The 20,225-nt window shown below is 42.7% G+C and overlaps 2 protein-coding genes across 4 annotated transcripts in view; one reads left to right on the forward strand and one right to left on the reverse strand.

The window, feature by feature from the left end:
- Positions 1-1,085, forward strand: part of CCDC146 (coiled-coil domain containing 146) — a 70,230-nt gene extending 69,145 nt beyond the window's left edge. The window contains exon 20 of the mRNA XM_071550079.1: positions 836-1,085. Coding sequence (XP_071406180.1) covers positions 836-1,057 — 222 coding nt within the window. The 3' untranslated portion in view covers positions 1,058-1,085. The remainder of the gene's footprint in view (positions 1-835) is intronic.
- A 206-nt stretch (positions 1,086-1,291) lies between these two features.
- GSAP (gamma-secretase activating protein) overlaps positions 1,292-20,225 on the reverse strand; it is a 45,777-nt gene continuing 26,843 nt past the window's right edge. For all 3 annotated transcript variants that reach the window (XM_071552695.1, XM_071552694.1, XM_071552693.1), the window contains 12 exons: positions 18,159-18,284; positions 17,660-17,715; positions 17,218-17,249; positions 15,672-15,733; positions 14,035-14,130; positions 9,364-9,434; positions 8,710-8,804; positions 7,476-7,595; positions 5,948-6,009; positions 3,968-4,072; positions 3,727-3,820; positions 1,292-2,740 (listed from right to left, as the gene is read on the reverse strand). In XM_071552695.1, the coding sequence (XP_071408796.1) occupies positions 2,640-2,740; positions 3,727-3,820; positions 3,968-4,072; positions 5,948-6,009; positions 7,476-7,595; positions 8,710-8,804; positions 9,364-9,434; positions 14,035-14,130; positions 15,672-15,733; positions 17,218-17,249; positions 17,660-17,715; positions 18,159-18,284 (1,020 nt within the window). In that variant the 3' untranslated portion in view covers positions 1,292-2,639. The remainder of the gene's footprint in view (positions 2,741-3,726; positions 3,821-3,967; positions 4,073-5,947; positions 6,010-7,475; positions 7,596-8,709; positions 8,805-9,363; positions 9,435-14,034; positions 14,131-15,671; positions 15,734-17,217; positions 17,250-17,659; positions 17,716-18,158; positions 18,285-20,225) is intronic.

The following is a 20,225-nucleotide window of genomic DNA, read 5'->3' on the forward strand; positions in this document are numbered from 1 at the left end:
ACGGAGCTCCAGGAGCCAGTGCAGATCATGGTACAGAGATAACTACAGAGGTGGGTTTGTGGAGTTTAACTCCAGCCTGGCAACACTGCTTAGAGCTGGTCATTCAATCTTAAGGATTGTTAAAGCAGTTTGTATGACCATAAGTTGTGGGCTGATGGGCAGGCAGCCCAGAGTGGAACACTGCCTTCCACTGGAATCCAAGGTAAAGCTGCAAAAGGTGGGGTGTGGGGTCAGAAGAAATGAGTTTAGCATCTCCCACATATCAGATGCAGCGAGCATCAGATCAGAAGCAGTAAGAAATCAGATTGCTGGGCAAGACACTGAGGGTAGACAAGGCAGCACATCACACAGTGCTTCAAATCCTACCCTGCTGGACACTCTCTGTTCTTGACACGATCAGTGATCCCTGAGCAGAGAGATCCTACAGCATAATAATGCTTTAGAGTAAGGAACTTCTCTGTCTGACCCTTCCCCTCATGCTGCAACTCAGTTTCCTTCCAGTGCTGTGCATAGAAGCTCACTGCAGTAGCAACAGAATTGTTCTGAGATGTTTTGTCCACAATTATTACAGCTTTTAAAAGTTTATCTAATCTGTTTTCTTCACAAATAACAAAAGCATGACAGGCTCAAACTGTCTACTATTTAACAGGATAAACTCACATCTACATGGTCCAAACCTCATGCTTTCATTTTAATATCCCTGCAGCTTTCCTGGCTTGCCAAGGATTAGACTAATGGTGTTTCCTTTGTCACAGATTCTGTATGTTGGCTCAGGAGAGCCCTGGAGTTTCAAAGCACACAATCCCTATGTGCTGAAACTGTGTTTCTCTGACAGGATCCTGCAGAGGAGGAACAAGGTGCAGTGCCTAGCCGTGCCCCCACGACAGCCCAGCAATGCCCAACCACCTGTACCCCTGGACAGGAACTGAGTCCCCCCCGGTTCCTGCAGCCCTACGGCACTCTGGCTCCTCTCAGACCCAGTGAATCCAGTTCCCATGAGAGACGTTTCAGGAAATCTACTGCACAGCCCTCTGAAACCTCCACACACAGCACCTGAAGGAGGAGAGGCCATTCCAGCTGCTGAATCCCAAGGGTCAGCAGCATTTACACTGCACTGGAGGCATGTCCATTAGTGTTCAGCCAGATTGCATATTGAAAACAAAGTACTTTTTCATGCCAAAAGTACAGTTAACTAGTCAGTGATCCAAAGCCTCTTCTCCTGGTTTCCCAAATGCAGTGCAGTATTTTAAAATGTTAAGAAAAGTAAGTGATCATCGTGCTATGCTTGGTTTTTTTCTAGATAAAAGTTTATTTGCATCTGAGGACATGATATAATACATTTCATTAAAAAAGAAAAGGCGAGAAAATCTTCTCCTGTTATTAATATACTATGAACAAAGTGGCCTCCACTTATACACCAACACGGCTTTCTGCAGTCTGGGACTGGAGTTTACACTTCCCAGAGAAATTCTTATTGTATTGAGAAAAATATTCCCTCCCACTATGCAGTTACTGAGAAAGCTAAAGCATCATGGTGGCAGGGACTGGATTTTTTTATTTCACTGGTAAGGAACAGGAAGCATCAGTGGAAACTACTCCAAGACAATATCAGAGGTTGTTATTAAAAATGTCCAAAATATATCAAATTGTTAATGATTTCTCTAGTTTCATAGGCTGACATTTTGTAGAGTTGTAAAATCCAGTGAAGACCGCAGAGATCCTGCATGGCAGAACTTGGCCATTTTCTCTGCATAGCAAACCACTATTACAGTTTTAAATTAATGTCACAGTTCTCAGAACTGAAAACAAAAGAACAATACTGGCTCAGTTATGGACAAATAGAAGTTGAAAATAAAAGGAAAAACAGCCTCCCTAAGCTGCTTTCTGAAGCTGAGGTTTGAACTGTAAAACTAGAAGTTGTAAGAAAGAATTATGTCAAACTCTGTCCAAGCTATTGCTAAGATAAATTTCAAAAGCTTTGTTCTTATCCTGTATTGCTTACAATGTATTATACATATATAAAAAAAAAACACCAAAAAAAGAACCCCAACAAATCTGCCACATACACTTTAAGGAGGTGGCATTTTGTGCTCATTACAAAACTGAAAATATTACAATGCAGCTCCAGAGGCAGAAGTACCATAAGGTAACTGATGACCACTGCAAGGAATGAATACATCATTACTGATGCCTGACACAAAACTGATTTGTTATTCTCACCTGCTTTACGTAATCACACCAAGAAATCCTTTTATTAATCTGAATAAACAGGTACTGGTTCTTGTTTCTATACAACTGGCCTGCCTTTTCCAGGGCTGTCTTGTTAAAATAAGTGGCATTAATACCAGTTTTCACAGTGTGTTTTGATACCAGCTGTTGTTCCACTGACTTGACCACTTCAAAATGAAACCACAGACGTATTTCAAACCTGGGTTTGTGTCAAATGCACTTCTCTAGGATTTAGCTAGAAGTCAGTAATTTCAACCTTAGTATGTTGGACCAAACACTGCTTTGAGTAGCTCATGTCAGTACTGGCAGCTACCCAAAACTGCAGGTTATTTGGGAGACAACATGGCAAATAAGTGATAACTGTTACACAAGCACCACAGTTCAACAACTTTCTTCAACACCTCCTTATTTCAGGAATATTTGAGGCCTAAAAGCGTCATAGTGTGTTTGAGTGCCATTTCCTCTATGAATCTTGCATTAACATGGTCTTGTTTTTCATACAGATGCACACCTAGAAAAACATGGTGAGAAAGTATTTACAAAGTTGTACATGATCCTGTACACTTACAGTCCTGCAGTCTATTAAGCATTTTCATCTACCACACCAAAGTACCTACAGCTTTCAGTGGTGTCCTGTGGATGCTCACCCATGGCAAAAACTGTCCTATTGGTGGGATGTAAGTAAATGATATCCCACACAGAGGGCAGCCAGACTCTGGAGGCTGCTAGGGATTTCCAAGCCAATCCTACACTGGAGGATTCAAACCCAGCTTGAAGCACAGTGTATGTGTCAAGTGTATAAGATGGCCCAGGGTCCATGCTCACATCCTGCTATATGGTTTAACTCTTTTTCATCACCAAATGGGATGATACCCATACTCGGACAATCTTGGTTTAGCCTTCAGGTCCTTATCCTGACTTTATTTTGCTTACTGGTACAGGCACAGCCAGCAGTGCCTCCCCTAGTGCCCCTTGCTTGTTCAGCAGAACTCAAACCTCCAGGTGCTCAGTTCACTGGATGAAGCAAATACCCTCATCAATGGGAACAGTGTTCCACAAAAATGAACAGCTTGGCAAGGAAAAATATCTGGTACTTCAGATTGCTTCCTAATCCAGGGATATGGGCACCCTAAGGTGGAATATCTGACTTTGGCTGCCTCTGAGCTACCATAAGGAACATAAATAAGGACTAACAGTTCTCTCCCCATGTGAACACAGAACAAGAGCTACCACCACCCTGTACATGAACCACATTTTACTACATGTGTTCTGAAAAGTGCGGGTTTGCTGTCTGGATCCAACACTCAGAGGATTTGGATGCAAGGATGTGAAGTGAAGAAGCCCCCTGGCACTTCCCGTCAGCAGAGAGACAACCAAACCTGTGTGTTCAGACACCACTGGAGTTTTAGAACTAAGTTATGTTGGTGTCAGGATACAACTGAGTGAGCATCAAAGGGCAATGATTACTGGTCTTCCAAAGTACAGGATTAATGTTACCTTGATTCTCTATCTCTGCCAACATATTTGTCAGGTAGTTGAGTGGCAAAAACTCCACAGGGACTGAGAACCTCTCAGGGATTGGCCTGCTGCACTGTGAGGGGGAACACTGCAGGTTAGTCCACCAAGTCGCACAGTACCAAGTTTCAGTGTTTCTTTAGTGTGTTACAGTCTACAGAAAGCTCAGCACTGTCAACACTGTCAAAGCATAAGACTGAAAGAATGGCCTCTGTTCTCTTACCTGCCTGTTCTCCAGCTTCTCGAGCAGCAGTTTCACATAATTCCGTGCAATCAAATTCTCATTTATCGGATGGTTCCAGAACTGACGCACCTTCTGACCAAGAGCCTAGTAAGCAAACAACAAAATTCAAAAACCTGTGAAAATAAACACAGGACAAGTGGAAAGGGAAAAGGAGGAAAAGACCTGAAACAAAATCCAGGCTGTAACACAGACACTTTGCTTTCAGACACTGATGACAGAGGCCAAGATGTCATCATGTGTAGCCATGGAGCCTTCCTTTCATAGCCAGTAACTAAGAAAATACAATATGATCCTAAAATGTGAGAAATGAAAACCTCACTGTTCAGTACTCAGTTCAGTCAGTCTGTCCCAGTGCCACTGTCACACTTGGCATGTGTACTTAATTATTAATTGATGCTTAAAATGACCATTTGTCCTTTACTGGGACTCTGGTTTGGATCTATTCTTGCTCCAAAGAATAATGTAGATGCCTCATTTCTGGAGGCTCCATTCAGGACGGGGCTGCTCTTGGGCTCAGTCTCAGGAATCTGACACAAGCTGAATGTTGAATGTTGGCAAGAAGACATACTGGGAACACAGTTTGATCCCATTAATCAGGGCATCATCCTGGAAACTGATTCCTGGAAACTCAGATTCCCAGAGGCAAGAGATTCAAAACCACTTTCCCAAAGCTTCCAGACCTAACCAACAAGCGAAAGAATAGGAACACAGCATTAAATTAGCTCAACCTTCTGCTATTTTTCCTACTTAGATTATCCCCACTTCCCTTTCAGCTGTAGTGCAATGCAGATTGCCGTAGTTCATTGCAGTAACTGCTGTACAGTTTCCATGGTGCTTAAATCCTCGCTTCTGATGGAACTAAAGTCATCTACTGAATGTACCTGCTCAAAATAGTCCAAGTCACCCCAAAGTGACCCTTTTGGCAAAAAACTACTCCCTGCATTTTTTCCCAAAGCTGTAAATAGATACAACAAGGCACTGAGTCTGCTGTGTGTGGCCAGCAGTCCCCATCCCCTGCAGCTCTCCCCGTGGCTGGAGTGGTGTTCCCCACCCCCAGGCCCGGGGCTGACCCCAACGCTCCAATCCAAGCCCAGAACAAGAACTAAGGACAAAGGACATCCTGTGGAGTTCTGTTCCTCTCGCCCTTCTCAAAACTGCTGCCAAAGAAAGAAGCCTTTGTTAGAGGAAAACCCAAGGGGCACTTCTGGCCATTTGAACTATATGTAACAGCCCATAATGAGCAAACAATAGGCAACTTATGTTGAGGAAAGCCTGTTCTACAGCAGGGACTCCCCCAGGGGAATCCCTGGGGTTCCTCTGCTCGCTGAGACGTTGTGCTTCCCCTGCAGTCCTGTGGTGTGCACTAAGAGCAAAAGGGGAGAAGTCCAGCTCACATTCTGTTGGCACTTTTTATGAAGCACCAGTAATTAGCTGTAGCTAATTACTGTGTGGCTACACAAGTCACCGATGGGTGAGACTGCGGGATTTCACTGAGGGGTAACTTTCTATCTCAGTTTCCTCCACAGAACTGAAGTATGATTAGATTTTACAGCTTTTATTGTACCAGCTTTTGAATGTATTTGGTAAAGTGTATAGAAGCAAACACAGAGGTCACAAGCGAGAAGGGCTCTGTGGATGCTGAAACACCCACACAAACCCCGCATAAATCCCCTTCAAACCCCACTAAACTCTCATTGCTTTATGCAGGTAAGTACTCAGCAGAGTCTTGTTGACTCCTGGAGACACTGTAGAACTCTATGGACAAATCTATAATTTAAGTTATCAGGGTGTCCTACTGCCAGGAGCAGCAGATGGAGAAACTGTGGATGTCCAGGTTATTTTTAAATCAGGCTTTATTTGAATTACAGGCAACTCTTCCATTGGCTTGATCCTACACCCAGGGAGGAACTTCCTACCAATTCCAAAGTCCAAGAAATTACACCTAAAGTCATTAGTTACCTCAGGAAGCCTTGTGACAATACTAAACTTCAGTTTTTCATTCTGTTCAGTGTCATCCAGATCTATAAGAAACAGGAAAAAACCCAAATCAAACAACCAGTAACCACATAACAAACTTTCAACTTCCACTTAAAACATTCTGAATAAATATCACCTCTGTAATGAATTGGCAATTTCAATTTTAAATAAGGTCTAGTAGTGTTATTTACATTTATACCATTTATAAAAGTATTTTTCTGCATATTTGTAAATAACTTCACCATTTTATGTAAAAATTTAGACATTAATTGAAATGCATTCTGACTAAGTACAACTCTCTGTATTTATAACATTTCATTTATCAAGACCAGGCACAGACTGATACAGCATATGCTGCTGACCCTTTTCAGGGACACTGGAGAAATAGCACATGACAAGGGGTTGGCCACCTGGGCACACACTGCATCATGTTCAGCCCCTGTCAACAAGCACCTCCACATCCTTTTCCCCTGGGCAGTCTTACAGCCACTTTGCCCCCAGCCTGCAGCTCTGCAGGGGGTCTTTGTGGCCCAAGTGCAGGACCTACACTTGGCCTGGTTGAACCTCACACAACTGACCCAGCAATCCAACCTGTCCAGATGCCCCTGCAGAGCCTCCCTGCCTCCCAGCAAAACAACACCTGATGTCATCTGCAAACTCATAGATGATGGACTCAGTCATCTCAACCAGATCAGTATAGACATTAAAAATGCCTGGCCCCAGTACTGAGCCCTGGAGAACCCCACTAGTGACCAGCTGGTAACTGGATGTCACTCCATTCCCCACCACTCTCTGGGCCCAGCCAGTTTTCACCCAGTGAACAGTTTGCCTGTCCGGCCCATCAGCAGCCAGTTTCTCCAGGAGAATGCTGTGGGAAATGGTGTCAAAGGCTTTACTAAAGCCCAGGCAGACAACACCCACAGTCTTTCCCTCATCCACTAGGTGGGTCACCCTGTCATAGAAGGAGATCAGGTTGGTGAAGCAGGACCTGCCTTTCACAAACCTGTACTGCTTGCACCTGATCCCCTGGGTCCTCTGCACGCGCCACGTGTTGGCACTCTAAATGATCTGCTCCACAACCTCTCCTGGTGCTGAGGTCTCATTGGCAGGCCTGTTCCTCTTGTTCCAAACATAATTAAAGCAAAAGTTGAGGACTGGGTAGCAGACTAACTTCCTCACACATAGGTGTGCACTTTCACAGAGTCACAGAAATTCCCTAATAAATTCTATGATGATCTTGGTATTTGCTTTTTTAAGAAGTCCAAAGTGGAAAAGCTATAAAGTCAAATTCTCACCAAAGAGGTATTTCTTTGTGTACTATGACTAGGCCAATCATACAGTCTGAGCCCTTTCAGGAAGGCAACACCATCAGCTTCAGCCCTCACTGAAACAACACTCTTGGAAGGGCTGAGTGCCCTGGGCCATAAATCCTGTCCCAGCTGAGTGGCTGGAAGGACAACACTCCCAGTCAGCAGCTGGTAACAAATGAAACCCATGATGCTCACTGTACCTTTCAGCAACTTCCTGACACACGTTTCTGTCAGTTGCAGGACTCCATTGTCAATGTAGTGCAGGAGGGTGTGCAGGGGGAGACAGCGAACACCGAGGCCCAAGTGCAGAGTGTGAAAACCTATGAAAGAGACAAACTGGCTTGGTATAACATCTTGGGTTTTTTCCTAAGTCTCTGTTAGAGGCTGACATTACTCAAAGCTAATGTAATCACTTCCCTTAACTTCTGACTGCTTCTAGTTGGTGAGGAAACCAATTTATCAACTCATGTAGGCTTATTTAGGTATATAAGTATCTTTAAGTCCTTTCAAGTACAATCCTGTCAGAAAGAAGAAAGCTAAAGGGATTGAAAGCAGTCATTAAAGTCATACAGAGTCATGAAACATCTCAAAATTGTTGCCTTGTATCTGAATTTTCTATTAAATAATATGTCTTATCTCCCTCTTTCCTCCTAATTAACCAGAACCTGAGGCGTCACCACCCTCAGTGTGTGGCTGCCACCCACACACTGCCACAGGCACTGTTAACACTTCAGTTTCTCATTTAACATCAGCCCCATGATGGTCTTGTTATCACGTGACACGACTGTGTGGCAGCGTTTGTGCCCACACAGCCTGAGGGACAACTCACATCAAAAACAAAGACTGAAGACAGATCAGAAAATATAAACTAGAAAGAGTCTATCAGAATCAGAAAGCATTAAGATGTGAAGAAGTCTTTCTCTCACAAAAATAAGCAAGTGCTTTGGAAAGACTGTGAGCTATTATGAGGAGCTCTGGAAAACCAAATTCTACTGTCAAGACCAGCTCTTCCATTAAGGCTGGAGGTAATTCTTTCAGGATAAAACTGAAAAATATTAGCACGGAAACAGCATGAGAAAAACACTCTTTTTTTTGCATGGTAGGAATTTTCCCTTGTAGCTCTTGACACTGAAGTTCAGGTTTCTAAAAATATATAGAAATGAAAGGAGTCTTAATCTTATTTCTAAGTAAGACTGCACCCAAACACTCCACTGGAAACCTCTGTTTATTATCTCTGTTTCTAGTCATTATTTAGTTTTGCTTCACTTCACTTGCACATGTTTATCAAGGGCCTTCCCTCTGTAACTGTCTCAACTAGATTTCAGCACTGCCAATGCTAACTTGACACATGTGCTGCAACCAGTGCTCTGCTGGGAGGAGTTTCAAGCATTGCTGTCCTCACTTATGATTAAAACAGTAAAACATGGGACTTACCAGGAGGCAAAGGCATGCACATGCCATTTGCTGCTTCCAGGATCCGACTCATGATATGAAACACTGCAAACTCTCCTGCACTTCCTCTTTCATCACTGGAGGTAATGAAGTAGCAACACATTTAGAACCTGAAGTGCCCACACTGTGCTGGAGAGATGGTCAATGTGCTGTACTACATGTGCACTAATGATGCATTTGGGGTGAAGTGCCTGAGATGCTGCCTTGTTTACTGAGCTGTCTGGCACCAACAACCCCAGCTGCCCAGTGCTGACACACACAGATGCTCTGGTGTCCCCATCTCCTCCCCCCACTGCACATTTACAGGTCTCTCAGCAGCACCTGGAATCAACATCAGCAGATGAAAGGGTGCTGCTATAAGTTGCCTGGCTTTTATAGACGTTTAACACCCACTACACAGCTTAGGACCACTATAAACTCAGCAACTTTGAACTCCACCTGTAACACTGCCTGTTTCGTCAATATTCACGTTTAGAGAGGCCCAGCAGGATCATTAGGAACAGGAGGTGACAGTCACATTGACATTCACAGCAGTGTAAGCACTGACTGTTCAAGGAGTGGTACTGCTGAAAACCAAAACCATTACACCCGTATTTTAAAACACAAGCTGAAAACTTTAACAAATGACTTGCTCACAAGCAGAAGACGCGGGAATGAAGCTGGTATCTCCTCCAAACTTCCTTCAGTATTCGATGTATCAGATTCAGCTAAAACAAAAAAGAAAAGACTGGATGTTTCCAGGAGCCTCTGTACAGCAGGCCCTTGGCCTTCATTCACTTCACACACCAGTTAAGGTAAAAAACTCATGGGACTTCTACTAGGTCTTCATTTTTTTCCCTAGATGCTTAAAATGTAAAGGTATTAAAATTTAGACTGTAACTAAGTTGCCTTTATTCCAGAAGTTGAAAGTGTTTCCAGCTCATCAAAGCATTGTGCAAGACATACAGCAACCTAACACATGGTGCTTCTTAGACATAACTCATCTCACACTCTTGCAGCAAATTCTCAAAGATCTGTTTGCCATGGAAGCAAAAACTGCAGTCCAAGTGGCTGAGCATTTGGCAAGGAACAGTCCCAGGGGCTCAGCAAAAGTGGATGACGTTGAAGACAGTGGAATCCTCAGTTTGCCAAGGAAAGTCTTCCCGAGTAATCACAGACCTAGTCCTGGCAAGGAGGAAAGATGAGACAAGCAAATGCACCTCCTCCTCTATTGAGTTTCCTTTTGGTTCATAGTGAAGCAAAACAATCCCTTGGCCCATACTGTTGCTTTGTTGTGCTCCAAACTGACCTCCACTACAGACAGTCAGCACACCAAAGCCACAAGCCCTATTCTCATACTTGGGCCATCTCAGCTTCTGCAGCTGAAAGAGAAACCACACACAAGAGTTGAAATAACTTCCTCATGGTTGTCATGTGTAACCACTTCCACATCTCAGTGACACAACTGAGACACTTCCTCCATGCCTTTTATCTCTGGCCCTCAAAGTGCAACAATCCATCAATCCCAGGAAACTTTCAGGAAGCAAGTCTGATCTGATCCCTGTTCTGCAAAGAGGTGTCATGAGAAGTTACAAACCCCTCTCCCTGCTCCAGATGGTCAGAATCCAGGAATCATTTTTCCTCATTCTCTTTCCCCGTCATTGGCTTTGCCCTCTCCAATGTCTAACTTGTCACAGACTCTGAGGAAGAGGGAAACAGTACACATGGGAGAGACTCACTTGCAAAGGCCAGAACTGGAATATTGGTCTTCAGTAATGGTCCTGAGTGTTCCTCTGTACCTTGTCCAGAAAGCTCTACAAGACAGCACCTTGTCCCTCCACCATCACTTAAGACAGGCTTGGCCAGCTACCTGATGCAAAACAACCACCTGATACTTTCCATCTCCACACTTTCTGGATGCAGTGGAAAGATCCAGTTTAATCTCTCTGGAGTACAGCAAGTATTCCAGGAAATGAGTGATTTCCAGTTTTCAGACAGGGGTCACAAGAACTGCACCTGCTGCTGGAATGACTTTCAGCTCTGGCCAGCACTCAGGGTGCAGCTCAGGCCTCCGCATCAGGAGCTGCAGCTGCATCTGGATAAGCATTGAAGTGAAGGGAAGGTTCTTTCAAGCTCCAAAATCGCCTCTGTGCAACAAGAATGGTTTTCAAGAGTATGATACTCCAGAATTAATATTTTTTTACTTAATGCCATAGCACACTGTACAGCTTTCACAGGGTATAGAAAGCTAACAACTTCTGAAGTCACAGTCAACCTCACTATCCCAACATACAACATACTTGAATCCTAAACACATGAATGCTTATGACATGACACCCTCACCAACGTCACAACTCACTTTGGAGATCAACAGCTACCATGGACATGGAAAACACATACAGAGAGAGAAGTCCTGTCTGAAACCTTTCTGCAGGATATAAGGCATGGGATAATGTCCATGAGAGAAGGGAAACATTATCTGTTTGATAGACGGAGCAAAGGCAGCTTCCTGTCCAAGGGAAACCAGGTTCCTGGGGGAACCAAGTTAAGAGCTACACCCACACCAGGTAAGGCCATTTCTCATTGAGTCATAAAAATACACAATATGCAGTTTTCTGGGGCAAGTACCAGAAGCCATCTCCCTTGGACTGCTCTAAACCAACAAGTGAACACGTGACCAACAGTGAGACAGTGCAAGCACAAGGGCCTAGGCTGATGTTGCTGCCACCTTTCTGTCTTGAAACACCTGCATTTCCAGGCAATGCTGCCTGGAACAAGGAAAGTGAAGTTCCACTGAAGTAATTGGGAACCTCAAGTGCTCAGCTTCTATGGCTGTTTCTACAGGAAAGACATGGAAGCAGTCAAAGAATCAGGAATAAAGGAATCAGGAGCAAAGGAGAAAAGGGCGTGAGACAAGGTCCTGCTGTCTTCCAGATCCCATCCTGTCCAGGGCATATGACAACTCCTTCTAATGAAACAAATCCACATGGTGTCTGTCTTCTATTCCTCTGCAGCTGGGCCCACATCAGAAGGAAATGGCCACAGTCATCAGAGGAAAAGGTGCAGCTACTGCAGTGGCTTGCAGAGAGAGGGTATTTGGGTCTGCCTCCCTCCTGTGCCACAGGCTGTCTGCTCACCCTGTCTCCCCTTCTGCTGCTGTCAGGGCAGCAGATGTCATGCTGCTCCTGTAAGTTATTTCTCCCCTTTCCTGCCTCACTGGATTGAAAAGAGTCAAAGAAACAGATATATGGAGTAAAGCTAAGATAAAGAAAGCAGGAGAGAGAGAGAGACTATGGACATACAAGCAACTCCAGCAGGCGAGGTGGCACGTGGAACCAGGCACACTCCATCCCTGCAGAGCTCCTCAGCAAACAGGGAATTCCCACTGAGCCATGCCATTCACACTTCCCCACCTTACTTCTCTATATACAAGCACACCCAGTTCTCTGACAGGGACCAGCCCTTCTCTGTTGTTTTACAACAAACTGCCAATGCTCCCAGGTCTTGGCTACTCTGACTTCAGCTACAAATGATTTGCACAGTGACTGAACATCACAGAGCCCCATTCTCAGCCACTCCTAGGCTCCTGAATGGAAGAAAATAAATGTTTTATGATGGCAAACAGACAAGCAAATATTTCAAGTCTCTTCCTGTTTTACTAGTTGCAATATCTCAGCTACACACTGCTGATGCTACAAATAACTGTCAGAAGACTCAAACTAATTCATTCCCCTGAAGAACTTGAACATTTAGGTTATAGGAAGGTTTAAGATGCAAGAGTTTCTGATTAAGATGAGGGGAAACCCATGTCTAATTTTAAAGTTTTCCAAAAAGTATCTAACATGCACCAGCCAGAGGGCAGAAGCAATTTTTAGAGACACTATTACATAATCACAGAATATTCTAAGTTGGAAAGGACCCACAAGGATTATCAAGTCCAGCTCTTAAAGGAATGGCCCATAGGAATTCAAATCCATGACCGTGGTTTTCTTAGCACCAGGCTCTGACCAACTGAGCTCATCTCAGGGTTATCCTTGTTTATAGTAGCTTTTCTAAGAATGAGACTGTCAGCTGAGTTGAGAGAATTCTTACTGTTAGTGACATCAAAAAAAACCCCTAATCTTGAGAGTTTGGTAATGAGGAGGCTGAGATTTGTCTTGCAAGATTTAGTCTACAATAATTTAGCCTTGCAGATCAAGATTGAATAGGTGTTTTCATATTTTTTATCTTAGTTTTTATTAAAAGTGAACAAACAGTTACCAGAAATCGAATAAAAGGAGAACAAAGATTACTTGTGCTTTTTCACCACCATTTTTAGGTACAAAGCTTTGGTTCATGTTGTACTGTTGCTGCTTTAATCAGCCACTAGTTTTAACTTGTTTCCTACCCAGATGCAGAAAGGTCTGCAAGTTAGCAGTGAAATAACTCGTCAGGCTATAAAATGAGGCCTGAAAAGTCAGTAAGGGCAGTGCAGCCTCAGTGGTTCAGAGAACGTTTTGGCTTTGACAGCACAGCAGACTTGCACAGGATTTCCCAAGAGATGCATCAGCAGCCTCAGGAAAGGCTCCCAAGGTTTTCATCCCCAGAAAACAGCACTGTGGGGAGTTTCTACTGAACAGTGTGGCAGGGCTTGCACAAAGAACAGGATGTAGCAGTTCCCGCACAAACTTTTGTGGACTCTGCATTCCATGCTTAAAGGATGTGACGTTGAGTCAGACAAAACCAGGGACAATAATTTCTGTGCACAACAGTCACAGTTGTCAGAGCTTATTGTCGTTAAAACTTCTCTTAAGAGTAGGAAAGACAGAAAAATTTTCTCTCTAATTTATATAGATTTCTTCATGTAAAACTGTGTCACACAAAAAGCCCAATCAAGGCGGTAGGTAGGAGTGCTGATGATTTACCCACACATCATATTGTAGTGAAATCCTTTTTTAATTACTTTGTACTTCCCCTGGTGGCACTTCTATTGTTCAAGACCTGCAGCGATGTATTTTAAAAGAACCTAAATGGATCTGTTGGTCATTCTTTCAACACTCAGGGTGAGTTGCCATTTTCGTTTCTGGGAGTAGAACATATCTGTACAAGCAGTAAAGGCAACAGTTCCTTCTGCATTCTCAGTGGCTGGTACAACTCTTTTCAAAATACTTAAATAATATTGATTTCCTTTATCAATATATATAATATGAAGCTTAAAAATATGTTTAAACATCTTAAAAACAATCTCCTCCCACCAAATATAGCTACATACACATGGTACATACCCAAGGATCTACCCTGCAACAAATACATGTTTGCTCACAACAGTGACTGTGAAGTCCAACTCACCAGGTTTGCAACGTAATCCAAAACTATTTGGTCAATCTTCTTTTTTCCTACATACTGTAGATGTCTCATAAGGTGATCCTTTAGCTGAGCAACCATCTAGAAAAAAAAAGCCAAGCAGTCAGTGTCCTGGAGCATCTTCAAAGAGATACAGAAGCTGCAGCAGGTGCAGGGCCTGATCAACAGGCATTGGCTCAACAACATATTTCCCCATGACAAAACTCCAGTTCAGAATGACTTCCCAAGTTCCTGACTCCAGTGTTGCTACATTCAACACAGGTGTGAATATTCAAGATGGTTACTTGGTGCAAATTCAGCAAAATAAGTGCTAAGTTGAACTGTCAGTGACGCTGAAGAGGAAAAGCTCACAGTTCTTACAGCAATCTGTGTCAAGCCAAGTGAACGGGGTGGAAGAAGGATTTCTATAGAAACACTGAATCCTGAGAATCTAAGTATCACATAAAAATAAACCTGAGGCATTTTATGACAGAGAAAACTAGTTCAAGTACAGTTTGTGGTAGTAGCCAAGAACCTGAGAACCAGAGTGATTAATGGCAATTTCAGGTTAAAGATTAATTTTAAAGCCTTTAAAATTGGGTGTTTGTTATCATAGAGTCCATGCCACTCCCTACCCTCTCCTTTCTGAAATATTCGCTGACCTCACATAGTTTCAGATTGGAACTCAAGTCCATGCTGCCTCTTTGCTGAGAATTACTAAGAAGCATGACTTGTTTCAAAGCTCAGAGTCCAACTGGAGCAAATAAAAACCTCTGTCTCAAGGAATTTACATGTAGATTCATCTCAATGTGTCAAGATAGCAATACAGGTATGAGAAAAGCACAGACAAATGACAGCAGTGACCTGGTTTTGGATCTGTCTGAATAAACAGCAGGGCAGGAATGCAAAGCTTCAGAGAATGAGAGGAAAAACTTGAAAACAGGGAGACAAGAGTACAAAGAAGGGAAATTTTCCCCAGATGTGAACAGAGGACAGTGTTGATATGCTCTTCACAGGTGCAGTGCTGGGACCTTCCAGTCCAAGCTGAAGAGTTTCATTTGGTTTTATAGTAGGAGAACAAGAGATAAGCAAAGATGTGTATTCAGATAGAGAGAGGACAGGCAGGGGTTTGAGACAGGATGTATTGCCCAGAAGCACAAAGGTGATGGATCCTTTAGGGAGATCACTGGTGAAAACAGTGCAAAAGATGAAGGGAACTCAGGATGGCCATGGCAGTTCCAGAATGAGGTGGAAGGAAAATGAGACAGTAAAAAAAAAAAGTGTTAAATTAAGGAGCAAGAAGGATCTTCAATTTAAGTTCATTTGTGTATGTTTTAAAGATGTAAAGTAGTCAAAAATAATTGACAGATGAACTCCAGAAAGACTGAGTAAGTTTCTACTGAAGTTGTACTGGGAAGGAGCATTTTGACAAATCAGCTTTCCATTCCTGTTTTTCCCCTATGCCTCATGATGACCTGTTGAAGACAGTATCATGACTATGAACTCTAAAACTTAGGAAGTACCATGTTTGCCCTAGAGCTCCTCTGGGTGAGACTGAACTCAGCTGTGGAACTTAGAAGCTCACTCTTCCTGTATTTGTGGAGGTTGTGCGTCCTCTAGTGCACACTGACAAAAGCACATACCAGTCCCATTAGTAACTGCTGCTGATAATCCTCCTCCTCAAAGAGAGGGACCAGTCTCGCCTCTGAAATAAACAGAGCAAGAATCATTCAAGGACATGTCACTATAGAAATACTGCAAGACTGCAACCAGCTTCAAAAGTACTGAGGAACACACACAAACAAACAGAAGTTGTGGTTTGATCTACTCAGCTACCGAACTTAGATAGTGAAGAATCATGGACTGCATAAGAGAACTGAGAAATGGAAAATAACCTTTTATCTGCCATCTTCTTCCTCTTTCCTTTGATATTTAAGTAAGAGTTATCACAGTGTGGTGACTCCAGAGAGCAAAGAGGCACAGAGAACCTTCTAGTAACACCAGTGAAATGCATATGCTATTTAGATCTCGTCATTTACAAACAAACAAGCTAAAACAGCTGCATGGGTTCTCCAAGGAAATGGCTAGACAGAAAGTAAATACTCCAGGGAATCACCTCCCACTTTCCTGGTTCTTTCCTATGGTATGGCTCCTGTTACTCAGATTTGCAGACCATTATGAAAAGAACGCAATTTTCTAACTAAATGAAAGGAGTATCTACTGAGACTAATAAACTCTATTTCCCAATCAGCGCCTCCTGTCTCAGCATGTGGCATAAAACCAAGTCAACATTTTACAGAACCAACTGCTGAATTTTTACAGATTTTAAGCTATCTTTGCTCACCTTGAAATGTATTTACCCCACTACTTAGTAGCACAAAGGCTTGTGCTGCTTGACTTGAAGGCCTTGAGAACAAAGCTACAGGGAAGACACACTACAGTGACGCTTGTTACTGGTTGGCAGCTATGTAGAAATTCTCCAGTAATAGTCAAACCTCTGACTGCTTTGTCAATAAAGCTGAGGCTCACTAAGTTGCTACAAGATCCCTCAAAGCCAGAGACCCCTGCAGTAACTGGCAGTGGCACAATGACTGGTGTCAGGGGCTACAAATAGAGCACTGAGAATTCATGGGAATAAAAGGAGAGAGCAGCACTTAGATCAGCATCATTTCCTTGCACCCAGTGGCAGGGCACACAGAGGCACTGATGTGTGAAGAGCAGGAACACAATTCACTACTAAATTCAGTTTTACTTATTTGTGACACAGGAACTGAGCATCACAAAATCTCCACTGCTCCTGGCCCAGGGAAATTGCTTAGATCTGCCTTCTCTACACCACGAGTTTTCACCAGCCCTAATCTCCCACACAGGTTCTGATGCTGCAAAGGCAGCTGCAAGCGGACAACACTCAACAGTAACATGGTGTCATTGATACTCTGCCCCTGGTGGAACTCCGGAAGAAGAAATCCTTAGGCAGGCAAAGTTTTATTGCTTATGTTGTTAGATCCAATATGAAGTAGGAACTTTATTTCCAAGCATTTCCTAGTCAGTACATGAAAGTTTCCTTCCAATTTAATAACTGCTTGTCTTAATTCCTCAAGCTCTTTTGTGCTGAAAACACACACAGCAATTTATTTTAGCAAATAACAGCTAGGAAAATATTCTACTATACTTTACAGCTTTACTTACCAGAGTCCCAAGTGTCCAGATGAGAAAGCACCCTGGGGTTTGAAACAAAAATCAGTGTGTTTCATATGCAGTACTCTAAAGGAGTTCATAAGATCATTAAAAACACTTAAATGAATCTTTGATATTTCAAATACAGCTAAAGAAATATGAGAACAGTACACGTCATTACAATTAGTAAAAACATTAGATAGCATTAAAAACATTCTATCTGTCTAGGTTGCCTAAGAATAACTCCTCACATCTACCATAAATTCCCTAGCTCTAGAAGCCTGTGTGTATATCAGACCATGGTGTAGAGATTACAGGGATTCCAATAATTGATTTTCACCTAGATGAAGATATCTAATCAGATACCTAATCAACGAATTAAATGACTCACTAAATCTTTCAACAGTCTTGCACAAAATAAGAAAGGGTAAATACAATGGAAACCAGTACATACTTTTTGGCATTTTCAAAGATATTCCTCAAATATGCTGTGGTTCTTCTCTCCTCTCTCTGGTTTGTAAACAAACAAAAATCCCCAAATGAGCAAAGCAGACCAACGAAAATGCTCCCTGATGGAATGCAGATGAGAAATGAAGCTGTTTTTTCCTTTGAACAGAAATAATGCACAGCGGGGCTTCAACCCACCTTCCATCTGTCCTTGCCCATGGGCACTCACACACATCTAACCCACTGACAACAGAGTGCAAGCTCTGCTTTGGTTTAATTTCTTGCATCATTTTTTGAGAGTAAAACTTAAGAGGCTTAACTTCACCTTAAGTGAAACGATTGCAAGTCTTTGCACTTTTCATAATCAGTTCCCATTTCTTTATCTTCAAAATTAAAAAAAACCAACAAACTCCTCCATGCTTGGCTTTACAACCCCCCCTTCAGAGGCAGCTCTGGGGACTGTCTCAGTGCACACACACTCACCTCTTTTGAAAGGTTACACTCACCTCTTCTGAAAGGTTCTGCCATTCCCTCCTCAGCACGTTATTTTGGTAGTGCAAGTGTGGCTCTGCATACTTCACACTCTCCAGGTTTGAGTTGAGTTTCTCCCAGAAGCCTTTGGAGTTTTGGAACTGAAAGGTGTTGCAGGGAAAGCATGAATACAGGCTGCACTCTTAAGGAAACACCTCATCACCCTCCCACTAAGTGACTGCAAAGACGTGACTAATGCAGTGTCAGAACAATCTACGTGAAAAAAGTTAAACCAATGCAGTTAAACTAATTTCTCTTGATTTACTAGCAGGGGTAGCACTTACTTAAACTTGAGGTCAAGACTCGGTGCCTGCAGTGTAGATACTTTGTCACCTCAGGATCCTTTTAAGTCACTGGGAAGAAATGAGCATTTCTGGGACATAATTCATCTGACCCATTTCACATGTTTGGGATGGGAAAATTGCACCACAGACTACACTGGCCATATTGTCTAGATTTCCTCTGACTGCAGAAGGAGCCTTAGGCAACTAACTTAGATGTAAATGTTTAGATTTGGTCAAATAAATCCCATTCTGGGTTTCTGGTAGTTGCAAATAGACGAATACCACCATGGCCCCAACAGCTGCAGGTTGCCACTGTTTCCAAGCTGCATTAATACTCAGATTGCAAACATCCATTGACCAACCTCAAAATCAGTGCCTCATCCCATAAAAGAAACAAAATCCAAACATTCCCATATCAATTCTAAAGCATTCAACTAAAATGCTAAAATTAATTTAAACTCAACTGTGAACAGACAGGAGGGAAAAAACCCAAACAAACCACACTGGTTTCCTGAGCTGGTTCTTGGACAGGGTATAAAGATTTGAAGCTGTTGTTTATAAAGAGGGGGAGATGTGATCATTGCTGAGGATCAGCTGAGATTAAGGCAATTCTTTTTGGCAGTTTTAAAAAGACAAGAGATGGTACTAACTGTTCTTGCCCCTCTTAATATACATTATCTCCCAATACAGATGCTACAGTAGTGACATTTGAATAAAGAGAAGTTAGAGATCACAGTATTCCTCCATCTTGCACTAACATGCTGGAATTTGGTCTCTCCCCTCTGCTTTCCTACAATGACAATAACTTTAAAAGAAAACCTCAGAAGGAAGAAACCACTTCCTACTATAAACTACAATTTGTCAAGGAAAATAAATTTCAAAGACTCAATCCCGCCAGCCACTTTCTTCTTGCTGCCAGTGCCTATTGTTACTTTATTATTGTAGCTGCAGCAGAGAAAAATAAATCTTGGGGTTTGCTTCATGTTAGTTATATTTAGCAGCTGCAAACCAGGAGTGCATATGACACCATATGTTCCCTCTGCTGGACGGAACTTACAAGATCTACAACCAACTACTGGAGAATGTTGTCTATATGTTACCAACACGAAACCTGAGATATCAAATCCAGCATGAGGGTATCATCTAGTGACCAATCCATGCAACTGCGACACCCCAGCATGGCAAATCTGTGTTCAGCTCATACTGAATTGTGTTTGATATGTGGTGGTGAGAAGCAAGACAGCAATTTTCTTTCATGTATTAAATCCGTAACAGGAAGTGGCAAACTTCAGTGGTGCCTGCTTTTAATTCAGAAAACATGCATAGCATTAGATCTCACTGGAAAGTAAAAAGTTTAAAATAAAGGATTTTTTAATGAAATTCGCTGTTTCTTAAGGATCATCAGGGCAAGGACCAGAAGGAGAAGGCTTCTCATCTTAGGTGTTTATTTTGCAGACATTACTAAAGAGTCAAGAACACATATTTAAGCATGGCCACCTAAAAGACATTGTATTACCAGAAGTCAAAGCAAGGCCTTACCAGGTTGCAAACCATGAAAAGCTCCCACGAAACCTTTCATAAGTAGTGGGGTTTTAACTGGAGATAGAGAGCTCTACCCGTTTGAAATGATGTAGAGGGATAATTACCTCCAAGAGGACCATGTCCTCTCTGGACTGAAGTGCTGTGTCTCCCCAGCAGTGACGGCACAGACAGGGCTGTGCAGCAAACCACCCATGGGCAGCTACTCCTTAGAATAAC

Source organism: Pithys albifrons, chromosome 3 (genome assembly GCF_047495875.1).
Source record: "Pithys albifrons albifrons isolate INPA30051 chromosome 3, PitAlb_v1, whole genome shotgun sequence".
Classification (NCBI taxonomy): domain Eukaryota; kingdom Metazoa; phylum Chordata; class Aves; order Passeriformes; family Thamnophilidae; genus Pithys; species Pithys albifrons.